The 26,660-nt window shown below is 49.5% G+C and overlaps 1 protein-coding gene across 1 annotated transcript in view; it reads left to right on the top strand.

Moving 5' to 3' along the window:
• Nucleotides 1-26,660, top strand: part of LOC105896139 (vacuolar protein sorting-associated protein 13B) — a 338,344-nt gene that overhangs the window by 248,635 nt on the left and 63,049 nt on the right. Inside the window, 5 exon segments of the mRNA XM_042709212.1 lie at nucleotides 460-597; nucleotides 9,664-10,038; nucleotides 20,199-20,401; nucleotides 22,049-22,259; nucleotides 24,447-24,631. Of these exon segments, the coding sequence (XP_042565146.1) occupies nucleotides 460-597; nucleotides 9,664-10,038; nucleotides 20,199-20,401; nucleotides 22,049-22,259; nucleotides 24,447-24,631 (1,112 nt within the window).

The raw sequence follows: 26,660 nt of genomic DNA, 5'->3' as shown, positions 1-26,660 counted from the left end.
TATGAGTGTTGTGGCGGTATGCGTGGTTCTTCTACTATATGGCTAGTTTCTACTGTGTCTATTGAAGAACCATTGTAGCAGTGAGACCCCCCCTCCCCCCCAGCATAGGGATGGTGGTGACCAGAAGTGTTAGTCACTCTTCACAGGCCACATCCCTGTGACTTCTTTCACACTCGTATGTTGTGGTGTCATGTTTTGGACTGTAACTATTACACTGAAGACTCTCTGGGCATCCACCTGAGCATAGGGCTATTTTCTATTGTAGAGAAGTCATTACTAACTACCAACACGCGTTGACACGCTGAGTTTCGCTCATTTAAAAGAATAGCTGAAAGCTTCCTGAGTCACAGCTTGAATAGCTGTCTGCTGTAATTTGTCTGGACACTGTCTATTCATCTCATCTCTCCTTCTCTCTCCTTTATCTCCATCCTCACCTCTCTCTCTCTCTCTCTCTCTCAGATCCAGGGAAGAGTCTTCCTGAGGCTCTGGACTACAGTGTGTTCTGGCTGCAGACGGTAGCAGGAGAGGCAGACAGCCGCACAGGAATCCCCCCACCTCTGCTCACCCTGCAGATCAAAGACTTTCTCAACGGCCCAGGTACGTAAAGACTCACACACACACACAGCACACACACAACACTCTGTCTGTTTTGTCTTCTGTGTATCTTACTCGGTTGCTCTCTGTCTGTCTCTGTCACCCCACCACCACCACAACCACCACACACACACACACACACACACACACACACACACACACACACACACACACACACACCCTCTGTCTCTCAACTCTCACCCAAGCTTCCGCTCCCACAGTAACGCTGCGGCTCTCTCTGGAGTGTGTGTGAGTACAGTAGCCTTTGTGTGGCTGGTGTCAGAGGAAGTGTGTGTTCTGGTGAGTGAGTGTGACCGTCCCCGAGAGGGGGTCCAGAGTGCATCAGCTGTGTGCGGCAGGAAGCAGAGAGCTTCTCCACTTAACCCCCCGTCCCCAGAGCTACCTTACCCACAATCCCCTCACCCGACAATGGGCCTTTATTTCGCCCAACCTCCCAACCTGAAGCTGAACCTGCGCTGGCCTGGCCTGGCCTGGCCTTGCCTGGCCTACGTCACTATGGAGGCACCACTGTCCTGTCTCCCTCCCTCCCTTTCTCCCCCTCTCTCTCTCTTTCTGTCTTTCGCTCTCTCACTGAGATGGATGCAGGACTCCCAGGAATAGTCAAGGATGAGTAGGACAAAGACTGTTTTTTATTTAAGTGGTGACTATGACCTGTTCGCCATGGTATTCCTGCTTTCAGGAGATTTCGTAAGGTTAGCGTGTGTGTGTGTGTGTGTGTGTGTGTGTGTGTGTGTGTGTGTGTGTGTGTGTGTGTGGAGGTGTTTGTTTGAGATATTGTGCCAGAAGTATCTAGTGATGCAGATGGGAGGCCTGGCTGCAGTCGAGTGACTGTGTGTGTCCTTGTGTGTGTGCACGTGTGTGTGTGCGTGTGTTTGGCTATGAGCAACGGGACGGATACTAAGAACCCACATCCGTTTCCCAGGTCAACAGGAGGCAGGGGACAGGCCTGATGTCTCTGTCCATATGAGCTCACACAATGCCGGGCTCTGTAGCAGCTTCCACACACACGCACGTGGTCATCAGGATGCACAGACACACTCACTATTAGTCATGAGCGTGGGCCCATGACACACACACACACACGCACACACACACACGCACACACAAATACTTATACATGTACAAATACATAATCATAGTGTTACACAATCACAGACTTGCAATAATTCTTGCATGCAAACACAGTATTACTCACACACACACACACACACACACACACACACACACACACACACACGCACAGTTAGAGTACACTGAGACTGTCACACTCACTCAATGTGGTTCCATGCTAGTACCCTCATAGGAATGCTGTGACACACTTCAGCACATCCCTGTAGAGTGTAGACCCTCGAGATGATTTCACTCACAGTATGACTTCAACACACATGAATACACACAAACACTACTAACTAACACTGAATATGCCCATTCACAAACATGAGTGCAACTAACACACAGGTCTTGCAGTTAGGGTGACCAGGTGTCCTCCTTTGCATTGTCCTGCACTGCATTTTGACCCTTTTACCCCCGAATCTCCTTTATTTCCATTGGTCATTTGGTTTTTAATTGTCAGGAATAAGAACACGTGGATTGCGTTCTTTTTACCCGCCCAGGACATGAGCGGTTATGCCGTTAGCACTATTACATAGAGCAGAAACTATGCCTGTGTCAAAAGCAGCAACCTGGCTCATACAAATGCAACATAGCCAAGTTAAAAACCTGGTTTTCATCCAATGGCTGAGAATCGCCTAGAGGACAACGTGTAGGTGTTTACGAGCCGAAAGGCAGAATACAAATGTTTCTTATTCAGTTTAGACACTATATCAAAGTTTTAGGCTACCTCTCGGCGTTGGTAACATGTCCCATTGTCTCATTGGCCCACATCTGGTGGGCCCTATATGCCGTGCTTGTGCATCCAACTCTCTGCTGTATGTGTTCATAAACACTTGGGCTCTGGAAGAAACGTTCACATTCTCCATTGCATATATGCATGTTTGCTCCCTGGTGACCGCTATTAACAACATAATGGGACCAATTACATCATGTGCAACATGTGTAGTTACTAAAGATGCATAAAATATAATTGTACCACTTTTGTAATGGTGAAATGTTCGCCCTTGGAAAACCTTGCAGAGCCGTAACCAGATATGCACACTCACACACAGAGATACACACACTCACACATGCATACATGCACAGATACATGCGCGCACACACACACACACACACACACACACACACACACACACACACACACACACACACACACACACACACACACACACACACACACACACACATATCTTAATAATAATAATTGATGACACGCCATACACATACTCTTCCCCTCACACTCTCTCTTTCTCTCTCTCTCTCACACACACACATACACACACACGCATACGCACGCACACACACACTCATACTCACTCATTGACAGAACCGCTGTGGGCTTTGAGACAGAGGCTCATGCAGAGGCTGCGGAGCTTCAGGCTCTCTCTCTCCCTCCCTCTCTCTCTCTCTCTGTTTCTCTCTGTCTCTCTTTCTCTATCTCTCTCTCTTTCTCTGTTTCTCTCTCTCTCTGTCTCTCTTTCTTCTTTATCTCTCTCTCTGTCTTTCTTTCTTTCTTTCTTTCTCATTCTATCTCTCTTTCTCTGTTTCTCGGACTCTATCTCTCTCTCGCTGGACCACACGAGCTGCTCTGCCCACACCTGCTGTCCAGGGTGCTCATGGGAAGGCGCTGTAATGGAGTGTGGCGGTTGCTTCCGCTGCCTCCTTTTGGGCCTGCCCTCTGTCCTCTTCCTGTCCCTAATTCACTCACTCTTACTCTTTTTTGTCTCTCCGTCTTTTTTCTCCATTTTCACTGTATTGCTCTTTCTATTTCACTTTTCTCTCTTTCACTCTATCTGTTCCTAAGTGTCATCTCCTTCTTCCCCCACTCTCCCTTTCTACTATCTCTCCTCCCACCTCCCCTGTCTTCTCTTTCTGTCACTCCTTCAAGTACTCGTTATGTCTGTTTGTCTGTCTGTCTGTGTGTGTGTGTGTGTGTGTGTGTGTGTGTGTGTGTGTGTGTGTGTGTGTGTGTGTGTGTGTGTGTGTGTGTGTGTGTGTGTGTGTGTGTGTGTGTGTTCATTAGCCATGAACTCCAGTGTGAGCACTTGTTCCTGGGCAGGTACACTCATCCTGCCCCCCTCTTCCCTATCTGGCTGTGTGTTTGGCGTAGCAGTTTCCTGTGCTCACCGCCGGGGCCTTAAAATACCCACCCAGAGGCTAGCGCACACACACACACACACACACACACACACACACACACACACACACACACAGGCGCAGTGTTTACAGCAATGTGCTCGCAATTTCACCACGCATTTACTCCAAAGGCATGGCGAGACCAATCCCAGGCCCGCGCTCAAGGATGCCGGCCAGGGGGCCGCCTGCCACTCACCTCACATGGAGCAGCATGGAAAGAGCCTGGGCCTTTGAGCCCAGCGCAGCGCAGCGCAGCACAGGGGCGGAGGAAGGGATGGGGGGAGAGAGAGGAAGAGAGGGGGAGAGAGAAGAGTGGAAGCTTTGCAATCAGGCAGCGCAGGTTCAAGGCTTGACCACTGGCAGCAGCCCCAGCCCAACTCCCAGAATTCTCATCTGCTTCTGCTCTCCCCCTCCCCCTTCCCCTCACTCCCCCCCCCCCCCCCGCCAGATACACCCCCCCTCCACCCTCCCCCCCTCCATCCCAAGCTTTTCTGCATCAAACAGGGTCAGCGCAGAGAAGGAGCTGGAGAAATAACAGCTACCACTTACAGAAGAGGGAGAGTGGGGGGGTGGGGGGGGCAGAAAAGAGACAAGGAAAACGATGCAAGGAGAAAGTCCTCCACAGCAATAACTTGCGCAGGTGATAAATTAGCTGAAACAAATTGGAACCATTACAGGCGCGTGTTCCTGGATCATGTCAGGCACGCCGGGTGGGAGAAGTGTTGTCAGTACTGTATACAAGGGCCTTGCCCCGTCGAATCCTCCAGAAGACCTCTAATTTGAGGCATATGATGTGTCATTGCCCTCAACTGACGCCAGCTGCGTGCAAGAGAAAGAGGGAAAAGGAAAGAGATTGAGTGTCCCAGGAGGACCTTCTCTACTTTCCAGCCTGCCCTTTGTCTAATTGAACTTAGTGCCACCTGCTTGCATAGCTGCACCCCCGGCACCACCACCCCCGGCGGGAGCAAGGCAGGAGGGGTGGCCACACATATCAAAGGCTGCGGAGGGAATGCAAACAGTGCAGGAGAGAGCGGAGCGGAGCAGGGCAGGGCACACCAAACCTCCCTCTCACCCCAGGTTCACCATGGGGTCGACAACTGCCTGACCTCTGCTGAGGAGCACGGTTAGCAGTGGGGTGAGCAGGCCCCATTTGATCCCCTTGTTCTTTCTTTCTTTCTTTCCTTCCTTCCTTTTCCCTGTCTTTCTCTGTTTCTCCACAGCCCTATTTCTCTCTCTCTCCCTCTCTCTCTCTTTCTTTCTTTCTTTGTTTGCCGCCCCCCCCTCTCGTTTCTGTCCTGTCTCTCTCGCAGACCTTGATGTCCCACTTTCCCCGGCACTAATGAATCCTGACACCTGAACCAGTGCGTCTAGCACCGGCGCAGCGACTGCTTTAGATTAGCCTTACCTTTAAATGAAAGTCTCTCTGGCTTGAGGGTGGGGGTGGGGGGCTTTATGGCACACTGCTGGCTGTTAGTAGTGGACCCCAGTGCACAAGGTGTTCCTAATCAAGGCACTTCAGTCACAAATGTCAGTCAGCAAATGTCGCTCTCGCACAGACTCTCCAACCACACACACACACACACTCTCACACACCTTCTGAAGGATTTTACCCTCCTGTTCAGAAGGAAGCAAAGCCATATTTCTCTCATTTGGAGGAATTTTCCTTCGTTTTCTGCCTTCACTTTTTTCTTCACCCGCCTTTTTTTCTTTCTTTTTTTTTGGCACGGCGAACAGCTTATAAACGGCACCTTTTGAAGGTAGCTCAAGTTAAATGTGTCAATACACAGTAGTCTGAAGTGCTACAGCACTTCCTCCCCCTCAGACACACACACACACACACACACACACACACACACACACACTCACTCACACACACCCCGACACGCCTCGTGCAGGACTCCCTCAGAAGTTAATTAAAAAGTCCAGAAGCGTGGGGGACAAACAAGGGGAGTGAACACTTCCCACCTCAGCATATCAAGTTGTCCACGTTTACCTTAGATTTATCTGCACGCTCCCAAATACCAACTCATAAATGACACATGCAAAGACCACTCTGAACTCCTTCAGTTCCTGGAAATGCAAAGGCATTTGGTTTTTGCACTCTTTTTTTACCGCACCTTTTCCGTCTCTCTGGCAGCTTACGTTACAGTTGATCTGGGCCGTTTAGCTGGGCTGTCCGAGCTGTGGAACCATACGCACAGCAGTGAGGGCAGGGGAGGGCAGGGGAAAAAACATGGTAGGCCTGGTGTGAAGCGTTTAGCTTAGCTGCCCCGCTCCGCGCTAGACATACATTGATGACACGGTTGTCCGTGCAGCTGTATAATGCCATGCTTTATTTTATTAGTGCTCTGTGAAGATTCATCTTTGACATGGCTCCATAGACGTAAAAAAAAGGGGGAGAGGGAGAAAGAGAATGGCGAGAGAGAGGGAGAGAGGAATGATCCGCTCGGTCAAGCGTTAGCCTGGAGCGTAGAGGGAGGCTCAGAGCAGATGTGGCCCAGGATGGGAGGGCCGAGCAGCGGACGGGATCTCTGCCGTGAACCCCATCCCTGGAGACCTCCGGGGAAAAAGGTGCTGCGGTTTCCAAGCCTCAGAAAGGCAGGGTGCAGCGCTTGAACAAGCTCAAGGCAGACCAGGCTACTTCTGAGGAACCCTCGTACAGAAATACACTATTATTGTGTAACTGTGTATATTACCATTAGGGGACAGAAAATGTAAATGTATATATGCTCACGCTCCAGCCAGTCCAGGCTTGTCCTCAAGATACACCATACAAAAATACATGATATGCACTGTATAAATGCTCTGTACAGTATAGCTCATTAAGTTCACATGAAAATAGGTATACTATGTGTGTACTATACTGTACACCACATACTATATTTTAACTTACTCATTACATACAATGATGTCTTGCTGAATCCATGCACCCTGTTGAGCATATTGCAGATTGAGGTGTCATATTGACATGGTTTTCCGCTTGAGAATGAGAGACTTGTGTCACAGTTTTACTCAGAAATTCATGCAAAGCCATTTGCACGCTCTCATAATAATCCCTTCACACTGAATAAATCAGGGAACTCGGTACTAAAGAAATCCAGGTCTGTATGCCAAGCGTGTCTCTCAACAGACTCCATAAGCCCTCTCCTCTGTGTTTGCCTGCATAAATAACACACACACACACACACACACACACACACACACACACACACACACACACACACACACACACAGACTCACACACACACACAAACACACACAAATACACACACGCACACACAAACACACACACTCACACACACACACACACACACACACACACACACACACACACACACACACAGACACACAGACACACACACACACAGACTCACACACACAGAAAACACAAACCAGCTTTGAGTCCAGTGTGTTTGAACCCCCTGCCTGGTTTGAGGGTGTATCAGTAGCATCCCCCCAGTCTCTTATGAGACGCAGGTGTGCAGCTGACAGGTTAAACAGGTAATAAACCCCCGTCCCACCCCCCAGCATGAGGGTGTGCTGAGCCTCCCGCCGCGCCGCGCCGCCCTCCCCACTCCCCCTCCTCTAATCACAACCATCCACACTCTCATCTGCCCCAAGAACAAGCTGATATACCCCAGGTTTCCACAGTCATACAGAGTGAGGGGGGGCTGAGAGGTGGACACACAAGCTATTTATTTCGCCACTGGAAACTTTTTCCCAATGATAAGTGAGCTGGAAATGATAAGCGAATTCCGCTGACCATACTCCATACCCACCCCTATCCACTCACACACACACAGACACAGACACACACACACACACATACACACACACACACACACAGAGAGACACACATACACACACACACACAGAGACACACACACACACACACACAGAGCCCCACTTCCCTCCCTCCCCAATTTGACTCACTGCTTCCCGGCCTGAGGGGATGGCCTCGTCTGGATCCCATCCCAAACATGTCCACCTCCACTTCCACAGGAGACAGGGAATCACACTCTTAAGCCCCAAACAAGCAGCCACTGATGAACGTGTACTCACTTACAAGCACGTACACCCAACACTCATATGTATACACACACACACACACACACACACACACACACACATAACACACATCACACACATACACACACACATCACATACAAAGCATGACAAATGGAAAAGATAGATCATGGAAGGTGATTGCCCATCCCATAATACATCACTGCATCACAAACATGTCCACCTCACATCCATAGGAGACAGGGAATCAGACGCTTAAGCCCCAAACAAGCACTCATATGTATACACACATACACACACCATACACACATCGCACACACACACACACACACACATATATAAAACACACACACACACACATATATAACACACACACACATCACACACACGCACTAAGCATGACAAGTGGAAAAGATAGATCATGGAAGGTATTTGTGAAACAACCCTGACACCAGCTTGTCCATCCCATAATACATCACTGCATCCCAAACATGTCCACCTCACATCCACAGGAGACAGGGAATCAGACACTTAAGCCCCAAACAAGCAGCCACTAATGAACGTGTACTCACTTACAAGCACGTACACCCAACACTCATATGTATGCACACATACACACACCATACACACATCACACACACACACACACACACACACACACACACACACACACATATATATATAACACACACACACACACACACAAAGCATGACAAGTGGAAAAGATAGATCATGGAGGGTATTTGTGAAACAACCCTGGCAGCAGCTTGTCTATCCCATAATACTTCACTGCAGTGTTTCAGCATGTCATTACCATACTTACATACTAGCATCCTGTAAATGTAGAACTCACAGAAATACATCCACCTGGGAGTTTCAGATACGAAAGAGTGTTTGACGACAGCCTACCTTGTAAAAAAGTATCACTTTCTGTTTATCTGGGCTCTGGCCTTGACAGGCAATAGTCATGGTGTTATTACATAGGCTGTCTCAAACACTAGCTCCAATAGAAACTTTAGAGTGGGGGTGAGTTGAATGTCTTTCTTACCTGAATTACTAGCTGTGGACAGACCCAGCCAAATGCCTTGTGCATAATGTGAAATGGACTAACGGGGGTGTGTAACATGTACTCAAGGGTTAGGAACCAGCAGACTAAGGGGAGTGTGTTTGTTGATGTGTCTCATATATATTACATGACAGCAAGGAGACATTGTTCAATAACCCTAAAGTGATGTTGTTTTTAAGTACTCGCCCTCCAATGCATTCCATTATGGGTGTTCTCTCCCTCTCTCTCTCTCTCTCTCTCTCTCTCTCTCACACACACACACAATGCCTCACTCTTCACCTCATAAATACACATGCGGGCCAAAGCAAGAGAGTGTCTCCTGTCAAAAGGTGCAGCATAACTTTCTTTTTCTCCGGGTGACTTGCATACCTCAGTGCCTATTCTGTCATTCCTGAGGATGTATTGAGTCCCAGTCTCTGCCCAGTTGTTCGGCCTGTCGTAATATGACTGTTTCTCGCCGTCAGCTCCCTACTGCTTTACCTCCAATAGATTCCTTCCAATATTGTGTTCAACCACAAATTGAAATCTGTAGTTTTTGTGTCTGTGGCGCTTAAGATGTTTTTCGTTGAATCTAATGGACGCTTGTGTAATATCTGAAAACAGATGTCGAGTCCAGGCTTGACACACCATGTTCAACTCTTGAAAACAAAATACCATATATTTGATTCTATTTTTTTTAAAGTTATTACTTTTTTTTCTTCCGCAGCGGAGCTGAATGTGGAGCTCTCCCGTCCCCTGAAGATTAACCCCACGCTCGCCAAGCTGGAGCAGGCCAAGGCTTTCCTGAGGAAGGTTTTCCCAGAAGCCGGGGACCGCCTGGATCCCGGACGAGCCCCCAGTGCGCAGTCCTCCCCAGGCAAACCCGCCTCACCCCGTGCCTCTGCCCCCTCGTCCCCGTCCAGGACCTGGGGTCACGCAGGCCCCCTCCAGGCACTCCAGCCCTTCCACAAGGTCTCACTGAGCACCGTCCAGATTGTGGTCGCCATGGAGACGGACACTCACCCATCACGGCCGAGCCTGACGGTGTCCGTGTCTGGGATGAAGGGCAGCCTCATCATGAGGCACGGGCCTAAGCTCACAGGTCAGTCAGAACACACACACACACACACACAGACACACACACACACACACACACACATCCTTTTTTTTTATTACAGCTATCATTCCAGCTTGTTTTGTTTTTACAAGCTATTACAGCTTGTTTGAGTTGGGCTAACTTCCCTGCTGATGGAAGCCCAGTGCATGCTTCCTAAACGGTGCTGTTTGGGAGCCTGGCGAAGGCTAACTGTGTTTCCTCAACCTTTGCTCTTTAAATCCACATGCTGAAACAGAAAGGGCTTTACTTAAAACGAACCAGTCGGGGCCCAGCCTAGTGCTCGCTGCACTATCTAATACGACTTGAAAAGGCTGCATTTGTTTTATTTACCCCAATAGGAAATTCAAACCCCCCACACCACCACCCCCCTCTCCTCCCCTGTCATCTGACCTCTCCGAGCTCAGCTTGGGGCGAACGGCTCGGCGGTGAGCCACAACAAAGCTGGGCTGATAGAGCGCAGGAAATGGCCCATGTTGCATCACTGCCATACGTCCTGGCCCGGCACCAGGATGTAACTAGGCAAGTATGACCCGATCCTGCCGAAACTGGATCCCACGCCACTAGCTCGGGGTCTCCGAGGGGGGGGGGGGGGGAGAGAGACAGAAGAGAAATGAGGAGCAGAAGAAAGAAATGAACACGAAGAGGAAAACAAAAGGGATTAGAGGAGTTGTCCTCAATTCTAATTCAATACACTTCCTCAAATTCAGCGTATTGCTCCTCACAATGTCTGTCTGTCAGCGTTCTGTGGGTGTACTAAAAACGAAAAAAAACGTTTGTACAGTCCTTGCTCTGTTAATGGGAAACAATCGGACCGAGCAATACACAGCCAATCAACAGCATTGCTTCAGGAGCACTGAAGGGAGAAGTGTATTTGATTGCCTGTTGAGATAGCAGCAATCTTTCGCCAGGATCGAGTACCACACCTTTAAGCCCAGCACCTCCACCCCTGACAGCTCTGTCAGGCCTAATCTCACTGAAGCTGCCCCAGGGAGGGTTGAGGACAGCAGCCAGGGTGCGAACTACAGCCAAATCACTTGTGCCCCTGATATTTCTCTTTCTTGCCCACAGTTAAAGAAGCTATCCTCTGCCAAAGACAACTGTCTTCCATGTTGTTGCATGTTCACAAAGGGACAGGTAGATGTTGTTCTTGGATTCATTGCGAGCGTTGCGTGCTCTATCAAACACTCAGGGTCCAAGTGGGATCCAAGTGTGGTTCTGTCATCCTCAGGCTTAGCCATCTATCCACCCTAGGGTGAAACAGGAGAGATTATTCCTCTCTCTCTCTTTCTTTCTCTCTCTCTCTATCTCTCTCTCTCTCTCTCTTGCTCTCACACTCTCTATCTCACACACACACACACACACACACACACACACACACACACACTGTCTCACTCCCTGTTTCCCTGTCTATCCATTTTCTTTCGTTTGTGCTGTCAATTTCAGACCATTTCCTTCTGCCTTTTATTTGTCTTTTTTTCTTGCCTGTCTTTCTGTCTCTCTCTCTCCTACTCTCTCTGGGAGGGGAGTATTTGAGGAGGGAGGGGCTGAGCGAGCGAGAGAGAGCGAGAGAGAGCGAGAGAGAGAGAGAGAGAGAGCAAGCTGGAACGCTTAAACGCTTGCATCTGTTGCGCAGATGTTATTATATAGGGTTACTTCAGATAAAATGATTGTCGAAAATTTTAATTAAAACCTCAACAATTTGCACTTGTTTACTTGAGTCGACATAACTCCGCCATGAGACAATACGAGAGGCTGCGGCCCTCGCTGATTTTCACCAGCTTTGCAGCTTTCATCCTCGTTTGATGTGTTGACTTTGATAAACACAGTTGAAAAACACTCCACGATGCAAAACAATGGAAAAACTTTGCCGAGGGAGAGCAAGAGAAAGAGTCAAAAAAAGAGAGAGAGAGAGAGAACATGAGAGGGAGCAACAGTCTGTCTCTGTCGCGTTGGTATGAAAATGCCCCCCCCCCGTCCCCCGGCCCCCCGTCCCCGTCCCCCCCCCCCAGTTTCGGGGGGTCTATTTTTAGCGGCGCTCTCCTTGTTCTTGCCATTAGGGGCTGTCAGGGCCAGATGCGTCACCCCGCGAGCTCTGCCGTTTGTTTACTGTAAACAGAAGGAGAGGAGGCCCGCCGCCCCTCAGCCAGAGCAACCTGCTTGAGTTAGTGACGCAGAGCAGGGCCAGCGAAGAACCCACCAGCCATCTGTTTTTCTTTTCCTCCTCCTCGTCGTCTTCTCCCTCCGTTACTCCCTCCTTTTGTCTTTTTCTTTTTTTTCTTTATCTTTTTCATTCCATCTCTCAAGAGGGGATTAAACAAATTATTGCGAGTGCGAGAGAGCTAATGCTGTCGTCACGTGGACCTGGGGTGTCGGAGGATAGGCCTGGGCTCCGAGCTCAATCAAAGCCCAGGCCGCCGCTCGGAGAGTTCAGCCCGGTGCCACAAGACGGGGTTGTTGGGGATGTTTTTACCGCTAATGTGATGAATAGATAGATCCATCTACTCATGTGCTGGTCGTAAAGGCCCTACCTACGCCAAGACTTACTGCCGTCATAAAGACGGACGCTTGAAGTGAGCAACTTTTTACATGTGCGCACATTTTGACAGGTATTTTGTTACCCTGTCAGCAGAAATGGTTTAGCGTGGGGAGATGGACGTCTCGCCTTTATGCGTTTGAACTTTTACACACACCCTCAATCTCCCTCGGCGTTATTTATTTTACAGTCGCTATCAAAACTTCTCCTCACCGTTTTAAAAACAGAAGGCCTCAGAATTGATACCCGGGGATGTTTTTTATGATGATGAAGTTTGGGATTCCCACACGTGTGTTAGCAGTAAAAGCGGGGGTCTCATAACTCACGGAGAATGATGCTCTGGGGACAGGTTCTTCATGAGAAATAGCAGGCAGGGAACCGCTCGGCTCCCCCTTTGGTCTTCATCGCCGGACGTGGATTAATGCACCGGCTCCACGGAGAGGGATGCCACCAGGGGCAGGAGAGAGAGAGAGGGAGAGGGATGGAGAGAGGGAGTGAAAGAGCAATGGAAGGGGAGAGATGGAGAGCAAGTGAAAGAGATGGAGAGGAAGGGGAAGACCGAGAGATGGAAGGAAAGAGAGCGAAGGGGAGGTGCAGAGAGAATGAAAGAGAAAGTGTGTTGGAGAGAGGGAACAGAGGAAGAAAGGAGAGCGAGAGCCAAAGAAAGGGGGACAGCGATGGATGGAAAGAGAGATGGGCCACAAATCAAGCGGTGAGGTCTCCTCTGACGCCTCGTCAGGAGGCTGCCTAAGCCAGCCAGCGGCAGGGTGAGGACCCCATCAGGCCCCTGAAACATCTGGGGGCTCCCTGGGCTCGGCGCTCCAGGCGACAGCCGGGGCCGGTGCCGGGGCCGTGGCACGCCTCTGCCAGGGACAAGATGGAGTAAAAGGGGATTAGGTTGACAGTGAGGTGTGTTACCGGATCCGCCGATAATGAAAAGCAGCACAGCGGCAAATTCCTCCTGACGGTCCCCAAGGTGGAGGTGCATTTGTAGTTCAAATAAAGGAGGGATAGAGAGAGAGAGAGAGAGAAAAAGAGAGAGAAGAGGGAAAAAATAACAGAGGAGAGGAAGGAACAGATGGGTCTGGATCTCTGTAATAAGAGCCAACAGCACCACCACCCTCCTGTGCTCCACCTCCCCCTCCACCCGTCATAATCCTTCAGTGAGCTATCACAGCCCCCCATCTCCACCAGCCCCCCCACACACACCATTCCAAAAGGAGCAGCGTGGGCCGGCCCTATGCTGGTGATTTCCTCATGTGCCATCCATTAAGAAATCAAAGAAATCAGCACTGTTAGTTTTATTTTTGATTTCTCCCATTTTCACTCCCCCATGCCTCCAAATCTCTCTCACTCATTCATTCACTCACACACACACACACACACACACACACACGCGCGCGCGCATGTACAGACCCCTCTCTGATTTGTTGTTTTGTTTCACGAAGCGCTGCAGATAGAGTTTCTTTGATGTCTGTTTGTTTACTGCAGTTAGAGGAAGGCATTGGGTTCCCCGTCACATGCGTTTTTGTTTGCTGGCCTGGTGCAGGCGTGGCGATGAAACAACGCTCTCAGCACTCCTTTGGCAGGAGACACCGGCCTCGTCACTTTCTGCCGGCAAATGCAAGCTGATGGCGTATCCCCCTCTAACAGGCCATTAACAAAGCAGCTCCATGTTCTGGACTGACTGTAATATCGGAGGCACAGGCGGTGAGACTGCACTGAGTGTTTTCATAGGATGCCTTCGTTAATGACCTCCAGACGCCACTGGCACACACTGGGCTTGGACAGAGACATTTTGCATGAAGAGTCCTTATACCAGTGTAATTAAAGTAAGTAACAAATAGTACTATATGTAGTAAGTGTGTAACTAATAACATGTACATACTTAAAGTAACACTATGCAACAATTTCACTTTTGGTATGGTATGGTTTAATAGGCTACTAGTTTTGGTACCATCGTCGATAGTATATGGTCATGTGAAGGACAGATAAATAGCTGTGTCTTTCCCACTAGCCATCCAGGATATGCCCTATGTAGTTCTGTGTACCGGGCTGGAATACCTTGCAAAAAATGGAAGAAAAGCTTTCACAGCATGACATTGCCAGCTATACTGCCAAAATACACCAGTTAGTGTGTTGGCAAGCTTCTATCAGTGTCAACTGGGCTGTTGGTGGTGTTTGCAAGGGTTTGTTCATGCCTTTTAGGTAGTTAGCATGCTAGTTTTGGAACAGAGCGCCTTATTACTGCTTTAAGTGCTTATAACACATCTATAAACCTAATCATAACACTAACTGCTAGTGCTTCTTGTAATAACACTACTTGTGTATGTGGTACTTATCAGTTAATGAAGTATTAAGTACATAATACATGAAGGCATTTAACAGTGGACTTGATAGATCTGGGGAAGATAAACAGGCTGAGATTTAATCCTCAATTATCACAAAGATGTTAGTGTTTTTTAAGCTTTAACGTTAAAATCTTTCTCTAGATTCAAAGATTATAAGGGAAGTTGATAATCCCAGGCCTATATCATTATGTTTTACTGCATGGATACTGGTGTACAATATTATTTTGCACAGCAAGCAAAAAAGTGCGTATGGACTGTTAACCAAAATAGTAAATTTGCAGTCAGGATTCCCATTTCCCCTCACTCAGCAGAAAACCACGTGTGCAACTCGTCAAGCATCACTATCATTTGAAATTGAACTGAGATCACTACGGACGTAGTGCCACGTTTCTTTTTTAAACCCACTTCCTCCCCTCAATCAAACTTTCAACGGAACATTGTTTTGAATCGTAAATCTCCAACGCCTATTTCCCAAATGCAACATAGATCTAAATTAAGATAGGCCCATTGACATATCTCATCTCCTCGGACGCACTTTATCTCTAGGTAAAGTGGCCCTGAAGGCTTTCTGTGGTAGGCTAATACTGGGCGGATTCTGGAGAGATTATGCTCTGTCATGGCAGACCAGATTATTTACGGGGTGGTCAGACGGGTTTGCGAGAATTAAACCCGCACTCTAAATCATGCCACGTCGACTGATTAGGCAAAGATGGGGCTCATTTTAGACGATCACTGCCAGCAATGAGCTTCACATGTAAGCAAAGCTGTATGTGTTTGTGAGTATGTTCGTGAGTGTGGGTGTGTGTAGAACATAGAGGGTGTGTGTGTAAAAAGCAAAGAACACGAAGCTGAAAAATGTGTGTTTAGATTTAACAGAAAGACAGTGACCAGCCGTGCTGAGTGTGTGTTTTAATATTTTGAAGGCAGTACCCAGAGGGTGTGTGGCTATGTATGCGTGTGCTGTGCTGTGCTGTGCTGTGCTGTGCTGTGCTGTGCTGTGCTGTGTGTGTGTGTGTGTGTGTGTGTGTGTGTGTGTGTGTGTGTGTGTGTGTGTGTGTGTGTCTTTGTGTGTGTATTCATGTGTATGACAGTAAAATAAATATGACAGTATGTGTGTGTGTTTCTGTATGCATACGCATACATGTGTGTGTGTGCGTGCACAAGTGCGTTTGTGTGTTTGCATATCCATGTGTGTGAGTGTACAGACACACACACACACACACACACACACATCATAGAGTAGGCGGCGGTAGCGGTGCAGCCGTGGCTCCAGCTGTGCGGGCCACTGAGGTCCCAGGCCCCCGCGGGTCAGACGCTAAGCCCCGTCTCTCTCCGCCCCGCTCGGTGGCCTGGACGCCTGCAACCGCCATTCCACAGGGATCCATTTCATTTCCGTCGGACACATCACCTCCAGTGGGATAGCTTTTCCAAACTGGGAACACATTGAGTGGAGAAAGACGGGGCCACTTCAGATGGGTCCTCCACCCAGCCGCCACCCCCACCCCAGACCCCACAGCACAACAGCTGTTCCAGCAGAGGAACAGGCCTGCACTGTGTCTTTATGGCTTTCCCAGACACAGATAAAGCCTACAGGTCACCATGGCAACCTGTGTCATGTGTCACATTTATGTTTGTGTGTGTGAGTGAGTGAGTGTGTATCTGTATGTGTGTGGGTTGTGTGTTTATGCTTTTGGGTGGGCGTTAGTGTGAATATGACTGAGACGTATGTGAGAGCACACAATGTGTGTGTGCTTGTACCCCAGTCTTTTTGTGTGTAACATTGTGTGTGTGTGTGTGTGTGTGTGTGTGTGTGTGTGTGTGTGTGTGTGTGTGTGTGTGTGTGTGTGTGAGAGTGTATGTGTGTGTGTGTGTGCGCGTGCTTCAGAAACCTCTGTAGGACTTACATTATGACACACTGCTGTCACAGTCATTCTCACTGGCTTCCCCTTGTTTGTCATGACGTAACTAAACCCTGAGTAATTACACACACTTTAGGAGATAATGCATGAGGTATGCAGTGCTGTCCACTGTGTCAGCTACTCTCTCACACACACACACACACACACACACACACACACACACACACACACACACACACACTCGCACGTCTTTGTGTCCCGATGATATCTGCACTAACTCCCTGTCAGCTCAGTCTCTGAACAGTCTTGTCATTAGAACAGTGGACAGACATCCATGTTCAGTTTTTTTTTCAGTTTTCAGTTCTTGTGTTTTGAGTAATGGAATGGTGTCCAGCGTATGCTGTTCTGTGTTAGGGCTTTGAGCTCTCTACCTGGGCTGAAATCACACACTCCTTACCCTTGAGAGGTGTGATGATGGCATGCTAATACATTGTCCCAGAACTGCACAAGAACCTGCTCATAGAAAACCACTGAAGTTAGATGAAGCCCTTCCATACAGGGGGCCTAATGGAAGGCAGCACGTCAGCAGCACCAGCAGAGTGAACTGATGGCGTGTTTGTGATGGATTTAGACTGAGACGAGGCAACCGGAGACATCTGCCCAGGCTGAAGCTGCAGTCAGAGCAGTCCCAGCAAACACAAACAGGCACAAACACATTAACACACACACACACACACACTCACACAAACACACTCTCTCTCTCACACACACACACACACACACACACACACACACACACACACACACACACACACTCTGACACATGCACACACACACACACACACACACTTTCCAAGTCTTTTCTGTGTGGTGTGTCCCAGAGAGAGGACCATTAATACCCTCTAGATTACCAGCCAGGCCTCTCTGTTTTTTTGTGCCAGGGGGATTTGAGTTTCAACCATGTGGTGAAAATCTTTAGGCTGGGTGATGTGAAATTCAGGAAGCTTTTTCCTCCGCAATCCCCCCCTTCCTTTCTCCCCTCAATTCCCAATTTTTTTCCCTGCTCTGTTTGTCAGTGGTGGAGGATCGCATGATAACCGCCTGTCCATCCTGGAGCCTCCGCTCCCCATAAATATGGAGTTTCAGGACGAGGGCAATTTGCTGCTGTTATTCCAGCGCGCTCGCGCTGCTCACCACACGCTAATTTGTCGGAATGCCAGAGTCTGAAGCGCAACCCCAGCTCCCGTCGTCGCTCCCGAATGCCTTTCGTCCTAATGGCCAGGCCCACAGCTGCGGCCCACAGGTCTGAGGCGGACGTACAGAAGTCAGGAGAAAAAGTGAGAGAAAGAAAGAAAGAAAGGAGGAGGATGGAAGAGTGAGGTTCCCCCTGGGGAGACATATACACTCAGTGATGCTGGCAAAGCCTGTGTATTTCTCTCCTTTCAAGCGTCTCTAATTAGTGAAATGATTAAGGCTGTCATCGGCGCAGATGGGTTTTTACGCAACAGTGCGTGCTGGGGTCGGACTGGCCATGCAGCACGGTACAGTACATGACGCATCCTGGAAGAACCCCGTCACGGTGGCCAGAGAAGAAACACATCAGCGTGCTGTGGCTTCCTCTCCTCCTGCGCAGAAGGGAATTCCCAAAGCATGCTCAAAGACATCATCTCTCTCCCCCCCCCTCTGTCTCTCTGTTTTCCTCTCTTTCTCTTTCTCTCCCTCTCTGTCTCTCTCCTTTGATTCTGTGTGAGGGGGGGTGTCATAAATAACCTCTATGCCTGGTTACCGTGTAGCACAACACAACAACAGTGTCTTAAATATTCCATTCAAAAAAACAGATAAACACACTCGTCGAAGCATGACCGTGTTTCATCTTGTGTGTGTGAGAGAGTGAGAGTGTCTCCAACTCTTATGAATAAGTTCTTCCTCCTCCACGGAGCCAGCAGTCAGGCTAGGGAGTGCTGGGGATGCTGCCTCTGTTGTGGAGCAGGTCCTGGGTACAGTCTGACACGGGACTAACCTCTCCACTCTAACACAGATTTGAGAGTGTGGGAGAGAGAGACAGAGAGGGAGAGAAAAATGAAAGAAAGAAAAGATGAGAGAATAGAAAGAAATCATTTTTAAATATCTTTGGCCTCCTTGAATTTAACTGGAGTTTGAGCACAGCAACATTCAGATTGGGATTTAATTGTGTACTCACTGACTGACAAATAAAACCTGATCTTGAGAATCATTATGTGAAATTCTAAAACCTTAGAAATGGTTTTATATAATCGACTCAGAGGCCAGAGATCTGTAAGACAAAGCCAGTGAGGAAGAGAGACAGATGGGGAGAAGGGAAGCGATACAGACAGAAAGAGAACATGACAGAGAAAAAGAGGGAAGAAGAAAGAAAGGGGATCCGAACAGCAGTCCAGTCCAGCAGCTTTGTCTCCAGCTCCTTGTGAAGGCGCATGTCAGCGTGTCCTGCAAGGACTCATTGGAGATTTATGAGCTGAGGGGCGTCCCACTCTCTGGGCGAGGCGTGGGGTGGGAGTGGGGTTGGGGGCATCCATATGCGGAGCACTGAGCCACAGGAGTGAGTGGTGACAGCTCGGACACACACACAAGCCCCCCCCGCACCCCCAAATGTCCTTAAGTCACCAGCGCCCTACAGGGCCTCGTACATCAGGCGGGGAAGTGGCCCAGGCTAACCCAGAGTTAACAGACACAATGCTTTATGGGGTGCTGAAGCCGACCTTGCTCTCCAATGGGACTCTGTTTCAATCCTTACTTCTGTCTCCTCAGGTTCTTCTGCAGTTTTCCCTCTCTCCATCTCTCTCTCACTCTCTCTCTCTCTCCATCTCTCTCTCTCTCTCTCTTTAAAGTGGCGTGTGTTTACAGTAGTGTTGATCTCTCGCTCCCCGTCCCCTCCTTTCTCTCCATCTGAAGTTGGGCTTGTTTACAGAGTGTCTGCAGGCCCAGTGCAAACAGCTTGTCACACAACAGCCCTGTCCTAAACTTGTTTTGACAAGTAAACAAGGCCATCCATCATGTGTGCCTTCTCTGTGTGGCTGTCAGGCTCCATCACTCTCCATTACCGTCCATCACTGTCCCCCCTACTCTCACTGTCAGCTTCAAGTCCAGTGGGCCTCTTTAGATCAAGAAATGAAAATATGGGCTGATCTTTTTTCTTCTTATGCTCATCCTCCCACCCTTTCTGTTCGCTCCATCTCTATCCCACCATCATACCCGTCATGGCATTCTTCTTCCTTTCTGTCTCTCTGTCTGTCCATCTGTATCTGTCTGTCTATGTTAAGTTGTTATCTGTGTTTTAAATGTTTGTCATAATGTGTAGAACTGGTCATAATAGTTAGAACTGGTTTAATAAATGAATTAAATGTCCCCCTTTGTCCCCTGTAGACCCAGTCCAGCTGGCGTCTCTGCTGGTGGAGGTGGATGACCTGCTGGTGAAGACGGGCCTGCGGGATCGGAACCGGCTGCTCCTGGGGCCGCTCACCTGCGGCGCGGAGCTGGAGGCCTGCTGGTGCAGACACAGTGGCAGCCCTGGACCGGAGCCAGGTCCACCCAAACTGCTGCTGGACCTCAAGGGAGGCCTCCTGCAGGTACTGGGAAAGAACAGGCTTAGCGTTACCCAGGGCGTACTGCTTCTGCTACTGGATACGTTTATGTGCATACTTTTAGTCAGCCACTGTTCAAAGTAAAGGATATGTAGAGATGGGGTAATCAACAGTGCTAATCAGTGATTGAGAGAGTGATGTGGTGCTGTGTTACAATGAAAACTTTGGATTAACCAACCAAGAGTATAAAGATTGTTATGTTTTGTTTATGATTGAACCACCGCTGCTCTGGAATGATGAAGTATGACAGCTGGCTCTGGATAATGTGTGCACATCAACATGGGAGTCCTGTCAAGTTGACCCCTATGTTTTATGTCCACTAGCAACCACAGATCAGCATCCACTAGCAACCACAGATCAGTATCCACTAGCAACCACAGATCAGTATCCACTAGAAACCACAGATCAGTATCCACTAGCAACCACATATCAGCATCCACTAGAAACTACAGATCAGTATCCACTAGCAACCACAGATCAGCATCCACTAACAAACACAGATCAGTATCCACTAGCAACCACAGATCAGCATCCACTAACAAACACAGATCAGCACCCACTAGCAAACGGTTTTTACTAGGTCCTCAGATGCCGTTTCTCCTCACCTCTCCTGCTCTGAATACCCACCTAGATCAATGGTACAGGATCCTTACACGCCGCACCCCCCCTCCCCCCACCCCAAACACACACACGTCACCGGTGCTACCACACACCAGGTCATCGTGCCCCACCCTGGCCCTGTCTCACACACAGCCCGTATATCAGTCAGGGCCCCCAGTCTCTCTCCCACTCCAGCCCGGCCTCAAGCTTGCAGGCTCCGAGACCCAGAGGCCTTGTTTTTCAGCCGGGCCTCTGATTCACCTACCATCCCCTCCTGTCTGGCTCTCTTAAGCCTGTCTGGCCCTCCCTGGTGTTTTTCTCGTGGAGGAGAAGGTGCCAGCGTTCCACCGGTGGGTGGATGGGTGGAAATATTACGCACCAAATAAAAGTCCCCCTCTTAATGCCCACATGCGCCCCAGCTCCAACCCCAGCCCAACTGTTCCGCCTGGGAGGGGGGGGGGACTCCTTGATGGTTTCCAAAATTCCTCTATCGCATGCCGCTACCCAGGCAGACCCCTCACGCCTTGACGCTTAGTACATAAGCATACATTTCCTTGTGCAAATAACGGGGCGTCCGCAGCGTTTTAATCAGCTCCGGAGCTCCAACCACTGGTATTTCTTCCGATCTGCCTTTCACAACCTGAGAAATCCCCCAAATGTTCCGGTTTTCTGGGGGTTTTAGACACACGCACACACAGTGTGTGCTGCGAGCTTTGCACCATGTGTGTTTTTGAGTCAGAGATTCCGGCTGCTGGAAGCCAAACCCCGGATGCTGGGCGAGAGGGATAAGGGGAATCCCACCACAGCAGGAACAGCCAGGGCCTCTCACTGCTGATGCTGAGGGAGTCACCCACTTGGTTTTCTCTCCTCTCCTTCTCCCCTCCAAATCCTCCTATCTTCTCCTTTCCTCTCTCCTCCTTTATCCTATCCCCCCTTTTTCCCTCGTCTCCTCTCTCCTCTGTTCCCTCTTCTTCTATTCTCCTCTCCTTTCCACTCCCCTTCCTCTCCTCCTCTCTCCTCTCTCTACTGCAGGTCTTCTGGGGTCAGGAGCACATGAACTGCCTGTTGCTGATCCAGGAGTACCTGCAGGGCTTCTTGCAGAAGAGCGCCCATGCCGACCCTGGGCCCGAGGAGCAGCCCCCCACCTCCAGGCCCCAGTCACCCCCCGGCCCCCAGCCCTCCAAGACAGAGCACAGCTCAGACGACCTCCGCACAGGCCTCTTCCAGTACATCCAGGACCCAGGTACCAACTGCGATTTCAGAGAGATGGTAGACTCATGTCACCACTGCGAGCTATGATGAGCTAACCTTCAACTGGCAAATAGCTTTTGAATTCTGAATGTGAGTGCAGCCTTATTGATGAGCACACTGATGGTTTCAGTAGCTATGCTGATAATGGTTGAGTGTTGTTGAAGTTAAGGTGTTAAACAGCCCTTCATTTTGTCAAAAATGGCAGCCTGTGGAACCCTCTAGGCTTGTCTTACCCCCAAACTCCCACACCACTACCACTACCACTTCCATACCACAGCCACCGGCAAATACTGCCACCCTCTCCCCCCCTCCACCCCCATACCAGTGCTGCCCACCCCCCCAACCACCGCTGCCACACTCCCCAGCCCTCTGTGGTGAAACTCTCCACTGGGTTTGTTTGTTGCATTGTTCCGCCTCTCTTTGAAGCAAGCCAGGCAGCTGTGTGGAGAAAGAGAAAGAGATGCCTGTTCAGTAGTGGGGGCAGAAAGAGAGAGAGAGAGGGAGGAGAGAGAGAGAGAGAGAGAGAGAGGGAGAGGGGGAGGGAGGAGAGGAGATCTGTCTGCAACATGCTGCCGACCGGATCCGGAGTGCTGGAAAACACAGTACTGCTTCACACGCAGCCGGAGGGTACTTGGGGGGATGGAGCAGCTGGACTAGGCGGCCTCTGGAAGCCAGCAAAAGTAGATGCACAATGAAAACAACACCCCATCACAGCAACCGGAGTCATTCCCTTCACATAAAAAAAAAAAGCAAAACAAGCCGGTGGCTTCGAGAAAATAATGCACGGTGCGCACCTTCAACAGCGACCGCAGGATCGGCGTGCATGAAAGCTGCCCAAGCCGGGGTACAATTATACGGTCTGCAAGGCATTTTCTGCAATGAGAGCTCCACTGTTTGTGCCCTTGTGGGCAGCGCAGGCAGCTTTGCTGTGCTTGTCTTTTCTTTTCTTTTTTTTTTTTTTTGGTCTTTTAAGTACACATGAAACAGACTTCAATTAAGTGTCAGCCATGTTTTGAAGAGGAGGAAAAATAAAATAAAACTACTTGAAGAGTCAGCATCCTTCTCCATGCTCTGAAACAACAAATACAGTATTGTCTTTCCTCGTCCAGATGCTCGGTGCCCTCGAGTGATTCAGTCAGTTAGCACGGACTAGGGTAGTCGTGTTTTTAAGTGGTGACAGTGGGTAGTTGTTAAGGGGCGTGCACCCCTGGAGATGGAGCAGTTGTGTGTTCATAAATCACACATTTTTTGCATTTTTATCTCAAGCTGTTTTTTTTATCTAAAAGTCCAGAAAGACTCCTCACGGTCCTCTAGCTGTCAGTTCAGTGTATGTGCTAAACAAAACTACGGTATTCATACAGTGCTGGCTCTGTAAATGGGAAACAAACATAGTTGCTCGGACTGAACCAATCCCAGCCGATCAACATGGTGCTTCAGGAACATGGAGAGGAGGGGTCCTCTCTCTGGCCTGCCAGGACGTGGGTGAGCCCCACAGGCTTGTTGTTGTTGTTGAATAAATATACTTATATGCAACTCCAGAGTCCGGGGGTAACTTGAGTGAATTTTCACCTAACAGGGTGTAATTTGATTGACTGTTGAGCTCAAATATCATCGACCTTTAGCAAAACCGCATTGTGGACTCTCTTTAAACAGAAGGGGTGCTCTCCGGGAATTAGACCTATGACCTTTTTCTTTGCTTAACCTTGATCTCTGCCAGCTGGAACACAGGAACACTTTTAGGCGGTTTGCCGTCTGTAGCCATGACAGTAGTGGCTACTGGGTCTGGATTAGTTGTCTGATTAGTAGTCTGCGTGTTGGGTGACCACTAGAGAGAGAGAGAGAGATTGGTTGATTGGTTGATTGATTAGTTCATTTATTCATTCTTATAGTTTGCATCAAAATGTAAAGGAGTAGTCCATATGCAGTATGGTCTGGCACTGGTCAGAGAAGTGGCAGTTTGCCAAACAACACCAGTAGGTTTCGATCTACCCGCACATACATATGCAAGACACCATATAGCATCCTGTCCCTGTTGACCACTGTACTTTCACTTTACCATAGTATTGATTATTATGATGATGTGGTGGTGGGTGTTGTTGTTGGTGTTGTATAATTATTAGTATTGATTGTCCTTTTGTTTCTTTTCCCCTCCATTCATCTCCGTTCATCTCACCCACAGCCTCTCAGAAGCTGCCTGGTGCCCATGAGGTGGTGTTCTACAGCGAGACGGACGACAGCCCTGGGGTCATGATGTGGAGGTACCCGGAGCCCCGGGTCCTGACCTTCGTGCGGATCACTCCGGTCCCCTTCAACACCACGGAGGACCCCGACATCAGCACCGCAGACCTGGGCGACGTGCTGCAGGTGAGGCCCTCTGCACTTCTCAGCCATTATACTCAATACCACTGAATCACTACACTGTTTACACTGTTCCTCTCTAGAACTGTGTGGACAGGTCTCGTTGCGCCCATTGCGTTGTGGAGACGGTTTCTGACTTAAGGTATGGAAATCACCCCGACCCCTAGTGGGCACCTGTCACACTCACCTGATGAGTGTCTTTCCAGATGTGGACGTCAAGCACAACGGTCATTTTCTCACAAGGCCCGTTTTGCGTTCGTCCTTCACCGGTCTGACAGGTTTTACACAAGCTTTCATGTCATCTGTTGTTCTGGGATCTGCTCCCCCCCCCCGCCCTCCCTCCTCTGGACCGGCAGAGGGGGGATTTACAGTAGAGTGTAAACTCTCCTGCCTGTCCTCCTCGCTTCTGCGTCTCCTCTCCACTGATCAGGACGCCGCGGCTGTTATTGTCATTAAACACATTAAAGTCGCTCACCGCTGGCCTGACAGCTGACGTTTAAAGGGCCTATTTTGTGACGGAGTGAAATGTATTGTAGCTGCTGGCCTGGCTCTGGGCGCAGGCAGATGTGGGCTTCCTGAGGTTCAGTGGATGTTCGGCTCATCTTTATGATGTGCTGCTCAGCATGGAGGCTCCGAGGGACAAAAAACAGCGGGGTTTGACCCCGACGTGTCAGCTGCGTTGGACGTGTCTCGCTTGTGAAGATGAGGTTAGATTTTGGCAGCCCAAATAAGAAGGGAACATCTTCCCCCTTCCACGTACACACACACACACACACACGCGCGCATGCACACACACACACACACCCTGCCAACTTCAGCAGCAGAAGCTCTCCTTTCCACCAGCTCTTCCTCTCACCCCCTTTTCTCTCTCTCTCTCTCTCTCTCTCTCTCTCTCTCTCTCTCTCTCCCCCCCCTCTTTCTGCACTACTGGATTCCTTCAATCATTTCATCTCAATCATTTTCCTGGCCCCCGGCGTGTCCAAGCAGAGACTCTGAAAGGTTACAAGGTGTTGCAGATGTTTGGCGCCCATCCGACACTCGCCGGCTACGCAGCTGCAAACTCCATAACCCTCTGCCTGCCAGAAGGACCCAGGGCCCTGTGTGCATGGGACCAGCAGAGAGACAGAGACAGAGAGAGGGAGGAAGGGAGGGAGATAAAGAGAAAGAAAGACAGAGGAAGAGACATACAAGAGGAGTGGGAGGAAAATGAGGGAGGGAGGGAAAGAAAAGAAAAAAAACGAGAGACAAGGAGAGAGGGAAAGATGGAGAAAATGGTGCGCTGCTGGTAGCTCCAAGCTGACACCTGTGTCCTGTAGCTCCCTGTCTGCGAGGATGCCTGGGGCTCCCAGAGGCCTGGTAACAGAGTAGTTCATCAGCAGTGGCAGATCAGATCAGACATCAGCAGCCTCCACCAGCAGGCACGGCAACCAGGACAGGCGCTCGGATGACCCGCTGGAGAAGCCCAGAAGAACATGTGGTTTCCACATACTGGAGCTTCTCTCTCCTCTCTCTCTCTCTCTCTCTCTCTCTCTCTCTCTCTCTCTCTCTCTCTATGTCTCTCTCTCTCCCCTCTACTGCTCTGGCGCGGGGACGTCTGCTATTGACAAGTCTTTTAACGGGAATCAGGTGCGGGGGCCAAGCAGCGGAGTGGGCGCTGAAAGGAGGACGGCCTACTGTCACTCATCCGCTGGCCGGCTGCCTGCTTCCCCTCACGCACCGTCCTCTGTTCCCACGCATGCTCCTTTCTCTCCCTCTGTCTCCGTCTCTCCCTGTCACTCTGTCTCTCTCTTTGATATCTTGTCACCTCCTTTGCCGAAACTCTCTTAAGTGTCTCATGGTGGTTTGGTTGGCAGCTGGTCAGGCTACAGCCCCAGTAGTTCCACGTAGGTACCAATTACAACTTAGCTTCTACATATAGCAACTGGGCCTTTCCTCCTTAGAGAGTATGAGCATCAGTCACAGTCTTTCTTCCTCTCCTCTCCTTTCTGCCTCTCTTCTTCTATGTTTCCTTTCCTTTGTCACCCGCCTCTCTTAA

The sequence above is a fragment of the Clupea harengus genome, chromosome 11, assembly GCF_900700415.2.
Source record: "Clupea harengus chromosome 11, Ch_v2.0.2, whole genome shotgun sequence".
In the NCBI taxonomy this organism is placed as follows: domain Eukaryota; kingdom Metazoa; phylum Chordata; class Actinopteri; order Clupeiformes; family Clupeidae; genus Clupea; species Clupea harengus.
Note: the sequence above shows the minus strand (reverse complement) of the source record. Positions and strands in the feature narration are given on the sequence as shown.